The sequence below is a fragment of the Gossypium hirsutum genome, chromosome A06 (assembly GCF_007990345.1).
Source record: "Gossypium hirsutum isolate 1008001.06 chromosome A06, Gossypium_hirsutum_v2.1, whole genome shotgun sequence".
Taxonomy (NCBI): Eukaryota; Viridiplantae; Streptophyta; class Magnoliopsida; order Malvales; family Malvaceae; genus Gossypium; species Gossypium hirsutum.
Genome location: NC_053429.1, coordinates 115,201,522 through 115,207,987, shown reverse-complemented (window position 1 = coordinate 115,207,987; position 6,466 = coordinate 115,201,522). Strand labels below are relative to the sequence as shown.

Here is a 6,466-nt window from a genome sequence, read left to right as displayed (position 1 = left end):
GTAATCTCAAACACAAAAGAAGCTCAAAAGAGCATAATAGCCACAAAAAAAAAGCAATACACACAAGGTATTTGAATAAATGCTCTCAATATATTCTTTAACGCAAAAAATAGAATACAATGCATAAAATAGATGATTACAAATGAGGAGGAGACTTTCTATTTATAGTTGAGCTCCCCAAAATCGACAGTATAGATTGAGTTACATTGACGGACGAGATCGAAGTCTATCTACAATTAAAGGATTTACACAGTCTTCAAAATTACAAAATCAAATCTTCTAAAATTACTTTCCCTATTTACCAATGTAGCCCTAATTTTTCATAATTGCTTCGTTGGGTCACCAAGACTTTATGTGAATGGGCTTCGTCACTTGTTAAATGAACCCGATTTAATATGTAGATCTCCATGGGACACTTTTGTTGCAAAGCCTATGACTTGTGACACTAGCATATGGTTTAGCAATAGTGATTCGAAAAAAAAAATGGAATTTTGGACGTTGAACTCAATTTTTATTTACAACAGTTGGATTCATTTGTTTTTGGTAAGCTTAAAAATTGTAAGTATATATGGAAGTTGAGTTAATTAGACGAGTGTTTAATGGCTGCTTGTGGTCACAAAATCTAGATATGGTTTGACGTTAAAACTAAGGAAAATCAGAGCTAAACTCCCATTGTATTGAAGCTGGAAGGAAATTCAGTAGTTTAGACAACTCAAGACTAATCAATTACTCCCTAATTTATCCCTTTTCATTTCGTTTTAGTTAAATGTCATTCATAACGACTGAGTTAATTAATGGTTGGTGAACTCTACAGCTCAATAATTTAATATTTCCGTTGAACCCAATTTTGGATTTGAGTTCCCATTGTTATAATCTTTCCTTGTTTAATATAGTGTTTAAAAATATTAAATTATGATTTAATTTTTTAAAAAATAAAAATATATAAACATCAAAATATACAATTTAATTTTAAGTTTTGAAAAATTCTTACTGCATCTGTGAATATTATAAAAGTGTCAATTGGTCAAAAACTTAGCTTTCATTTCTTGCAAAAAGGTATCTATCCAAGGCTATTTAATTGAATAAACTAATAAATACAAGCACCAGCAGTTGGTTTTACTTTTATCCAAGCTAAATAATGATAATGTATTCATGAAGTCAAATACTAGGTGATGGATCACGTTCCTTGCAATGGTATCAAAATTCACAATAAATAGATCAACTAAATTTAGGCTTAAATGTGGCATGAATTTCACAATAAATAAATAAATTAAATTTAAGATTAATATGAATTTGGAATTTTTTTTATATTAGGGCCTAAATTTCTTTTATATAAATTAGACTTTAAATTTAGTAATTGTTCTCACACTAGGCTTAAACTAAACACCAGTTCCAACATTGAGACTTAAATTTTTTTATCCAAATTAGTTCTTGAATTTAACAATTGTTTCCATATTAAATCTTTAACTTTAAGATTTAAAGGATTAATTTAGATAAAAAAATTCAGGTCTTAATATGAAAAAAAAATTACCAAATTCAAGTTTCAAAAAGATATTTAACCCTAAAATTTATGTTTTGATACGTTAATCTAAATTTGTGCCCAAACATGGATTAAGGCCCATCTCATTCATGCTTTTGCCCAAACCTTAAACCCAACGAAAAAGAATCTTTACCATTTTCATCTCTTTCTCCAACTCTTCAGTGAACCGTCACAGTAACTGAAACGATCCCATTGTCGTTATGGCAGTTACTCTGAAAAGATTATCCTCAATTCCTCCTTTCATTTTCAGGAACTTTCCTCTTTCTACTCCTTCACGTTTTGGCTCTCTCTATAATTTCTTTGAGTCCTCAACTAACCGAACAGCATTGCCAAATAGCGTGGTCAACTCCGGTCAGTTTCTATAGCATCTCAGCTGTTTGCTAAAATGTCTCAATGGATATGTATTGCTTAAATACTTACCGGTTACCTTTGCTCTTTCTTCATATTCTTTTTTCTGTCAAGACAGAAACTGGAGCTGACGTTGATGATGGCCAGGAGTTTTTAAAATGGAAAAATGGTGGTGGCCATTTTCATCAGTCAGCTTGTATTGATCCAACTGTGGTTATCGAGATTGGTGCGATAGTTTATCCGAAATCCGTTTTGGGTGCAAATGTTCATGTTGGTTCAGGGACTGCTATTGGCCCTTGTGTTAAAATCGGCCAGTTTACAAAGATTGGGTAAATCTTTCAATATGACATCCCATGTTGTGAACTTTGATGTTTTGCTTTAATTTTGTGTTTATGGCCTCTTTGTTTCCTGATTGATTTATTAAACTTTGTTCAGGTATAATGCTGCACTTAGTAACTGCAGTGTAGGTGATTCATGTGTAATCCATAATGGAGTTTGCATCGGTCAAGATGGTAAGTCAGCTTCTTCTCAGCTTGAAAGTTATAAAAGACATCGGATTTATTCATTTGGTAGTTAATCCGTTATCAAAATGTCTACATATATCTCCTTTACTTCCTTACCTGTGTTATTGGACTATTGAAGTGTAATTTTGTACTGAAGTTGAATTTTTTTATCTAATTTTATTTATTGCAGGATTTGGATTTTTTGTCGATGAGGATGGCAACATGGTCAAGAAGCCTCAAGTTGGTGTTTATTGGATTTTAAGAATTACAACATTCACAACTAGAAAAATATCCTACCATGATCATATTTCTTAACAGCTAATTGGCCATAACTTGAAATATTTATATACAATCTATTAACCGATAGAATAGTTGAAATTGTCTCTTATGCTACATAGGAACTTCTTTAAAACTTGCTTGTGTTTCGAGCACTACGAGGCATAACTTAGGAATTGTTTTATGATTAACATTTCAATTATCATTGAATTTATTCTTGTTGATTTAGAAAAGAAAAAAGGTAAAGAATTGCTGCTTGGGTATTTCAGATTTGTTGAACAAGTAAATTCATTTATTGTTTTTTTCTGTGTTGTTCTTCCTCAGATGTTAAATGTTAGGATAGGGAACCACGTGGATATTGGAGCTAATACATGCATTGATCGGGGCAGGCTAGTTATCTATTAACTCTGAATGTTTTCCATTTCTAACTTGTTTCTGCATTCCTGAGCAGACCAATGTTGAATGAAAGTATATCACCTACTTGGTTGTGCAGTTGGAGAGACACAGTAATAGGAGCTCATACAAAGATAGATAACTTAGTTCAGGTGGTGTTTTCTGTCTGACCTTGTTGATAGCCATACTCTATGTTAATGCCCTTACCCAAATGCTGGCCATGCAGATTGGACATAATGTAGTTATTGGGAAAAGTTGCATGCTTTGTGGACAGGTCGGCATAGCTGGTTCAGTGATGTATGTTATTAGTATCCTTTAGTTCTTTTCTCCAGTTTTCCCTTCGAGTTTCTTATGTCTCTGAGTGTGCTCAAGTATGTGAACTTGATAAAATTTTCAAAATTTCTGGGAGTTGTGATCATATTTGGTTTCTGTCCTGCCACAGAATAGGAGACTATGTAGTCCTTGGGGGAAGAGTAGCAGTGCGTGATCATGTCTCTATCATATCAAAGGTATTTACTTGATATTGAGAACAAAAAGTTAATTCTTGTTTTGAGTTGTTGAGGGTCCTTTAAAATTTTATATAGTGACACAATTAAGAGATCAATATGACAATCAATTTTCATGTTAGAAATTTAACATCATATTAGCAAATGCCTGGCAAGAAAAAGGACCTATTGCTAAACTTTTCAGATTGTATACTTGCTCAAAGCTGTCTTGCTTACTGTATGTTTTTCCTTTGTCATTGATTTGATTATATCCCATTGAAATAGCAAAGGGAGTTAAAGGTTTAAATGCTTCCATGAAGGGTATGTTTCTAAATGAAGTTAGTCATGCAGGTGCGACTAGCTGCTAATAGCAGTGTCACTAAGGACATCAGAGAGCCTGGGGACTATGGTGGCTTCCCTGCTGTAAGGATACATTTACATTTTCAATAACTTTGATCTGTTATCAATGTAGAACTATCGAGTAAAAACTCATCTGCCAAATTCTTTTTCTTGCAAAGCTGACACAAAAAGGGACCTAAACATATTTGAGTTACTGCTTTGCAGGTTCCTATTCATGTTTGGCGAAGACAAATTGCTATTCAATGCCGGAGTTCAAAAAAAGGGAAATCCTAAGGTTTATTAAAAGCTTAGGTCATAGAATTACATATGATACTTGTCTTTCTAGTAGTACTTACTACGTTTACTTTTTTGAAATTAATTTGGGGGGAGGGGATAGCATGCTAACTTTCATTCTGTCAATATATTATACTTTTGGCTTAAATGATAAGTAGATGAGTCCTATGTTATGGACTCTTTTGTTGGCAAGACTTAGTGAAGCAATTAGTTGGAACTTACCTAAATGGAATATTAGTTACATAAGGATTTTTCTTTACAAATTCTTATGATTTAGTTGTTAAAGCATATATGAGTTGCAAATAGGTTAGGAAGATTAGTTTGAAATCCCTTAAATTGAGGGATTTGATTAGGATATTTTGTTTGATTATGATTTAGTTTTCTATTTTCTCCTCATTAATCCCATATTTGATATCATGTATTGTAAAGGTGGATATAAGAATTTTAGAATCATTTTCTCCTTTAATATGGTATCAGAGCTTTAGGAAATTTTTTTTGGGAATTTATCGTTCTTTTTGCACAACTTTCGTTGTTGCCATTACAATACTATTTTAACCTTCATCCCTGCCACTTCTGCATAATTCTTCTCATTTCCTTATCAACCTATTTTAACCTTCATCATTGTCATTGTTGTGTAATTTTTCCCTTTTCTTCTCTCCATTTTCATTCCTTCACCGCATCAACTAATTGGTACAAAATTGAAATCTGAAGAATTTAATTCACCCATGAGCAATCTAAATATAAGGAAACCTTGATAATGAGTAGGTTAAATAAGAAAGAAATTGAGAAGCTCGTTGGGGTCTCTTGAGAAACCTTTTGGAATATCTTGTTCTTTATCCTTTTCAAGTAAATGTTCATTTACTTTTTCCATGAATGCCTCAGAAAGGCTTTATGGTAACTCTTGGATGATAGACTTCGGAACCACATACCATATGTCCCCAACATCTCAATTCTTCCATACCTATACCCTATGCTCGAGTAACAAAAAAAAATTGTAATTATCAATAGCTTTTTAGCTACTATTGCAGGATTTAGAGACATACATATCGCACCTATTTTTGTCCTTAGAAATGTCTTATATCTACCAATATTGTTGGCCAATCTTATCTTCATTCAAAAGCTTATGATCTCAAAAGTCATGCTATTTTTTCCCCTTCTAATTGTACCTTTCAAGACCTAGGCATGGGGAAGACGATTAGGCTTGCTAAGGGAAGGTGTGGTCTTTATCACCTTGAATCATCTTTGAAAATTAGAAATAACTTATCTCTATCCTTTCTTAGTTCTTCAAATAAAGTTACCATTTGATCGTATCACCTACGCCTAGGTCATCCATCTTTTAGAGTTTTAAAGGTCATGTTTCCTCTTTTTTTTCTCCAAGGATTAGATATTGATGAGTTTGATTCTGATATTTGTGAATTGGCAAAACACATTTGTGTCTATCTTACTATTAGCAACACAAGAAGTTCTTAGCCTTTTTTATTAATACATAATGACATAAGGGATCCTTCTACTGTACCAGATGCTTTTGGGTCTTACTGGTTTGTATATTTAATTGGTGATTATTCTCGAGGCACATGGCTCTTCCTCCTTAAATAAAAATTTAACTTCAGCATTATTATACCTAATTACCACTTAATGGTTCAAAACAAATTTGGGGTTAAAATAAAAAGCTTTAGTATAGGCAATGCTAAATATTACTTCAACGAAAATTTTCCACTATACTTTCAATCATAGGACATTAAACATGATTTATCTTGTGTCATAATATCATAACAAAATGGGTTAGCTGAAAGAAGAAAAAAGACATTTTCACAACATTGCTTGTATTTTACCCTTTCAAGTGAATGTTTCTAAGTCCTTTTGGGGGTAAGTTGTTCTTAATGCCACGTACATGATAAATAAACTTGTTTAATGTGTATTAGACCCCCCCAAAAAGTCCCATAGAATTCAATAGTTTTTACTTGCTTTTGAACCTCAAATGGTCTCTCATTTCAAGTATTTGGGTGTATTACCTTTATTCATTTCCATAACCAACATAGAGAAAAACTAGATCTTTAAGCCATCAAATCTGTCTTCCTGGGTTATTCACCCACCCTAAAAAGATGCAAGTGATATAATCCTTTATAAAAAAATGTTTACATCTTTGTTGATGTCACCTTTGTAGACAATGCACCTTTTTTCCTCCAAGTCCTATCTTCGGGTGAAGATTTCAATGATTGAAGATAGCACTTTTGAGTTTTTTGAATAATTTTAAACCCTCGATCTTCCTTCAACTTGTGTTGTTAAAC

The 6,466-nt window shown here is 32.6% G+C and overlaps 1 protein-coding gene across 1 annotated transcript; it reads left to right on the top strand.

Annotated features, from left to right (window-relative positions):
• The first annotated feature begins 1,365 nt into the window (after positions 1–1,365).
• On the top strand, positions 1,366–4,370 carry LOC107961955 (probable UDP-3-O-acylglucosamine N-acyltransferase 2, mitochondrial). Its single transcript, XM_016898144.2, has 10 exons — positions 1,366–1,891; positions 2,007–2,217; positions 2,324–2,400; positions 2,582–2,631; positions 2,992–3,056; positions 3,161–3,212; positions 3,287–3,357; positions 3,503–3,569; positions 3,897–3,968; positions 4,110–4,370. Exons 1-10 carry the CDS (start codon positions 1,741–1,743, stop codon positions 4,176–4,178), a joined length of 885 nt encoding a protein of 294 aa, XP_016753633.1. The 5' UTR covers positions 1,366–1,740; the 3' UTR covers positions 4,179–4,370.
• Positions 4,371–6,466: the final 2,096 nt, after the last annotated feature.

Bases quoted from the DNA above. Each gene is read 5' to 3' on its own strand.
- LOC107961955 (XM_016898144.2), top strand. From the start codon at position 1,741: ATGGCAGTTACTCTGAAAAGATTATCCTCAATTCCTCCTTTCATTTTC. The intron at 3,358-3,502 runs GTATGTTATTAG...GTCCTGCCACAG, and splicing joins GGCATAGCTGGTTCAGTGAT to AATAGGAGACTATGTAGTCC. The intron at 3,969-4,109 runs GTAAGGATACAT...ACTGCTTTGCAG, and splicing joins ACTATGGTGGCTTCCCTGCT to GTTCCTATTCATGTTTGGCG.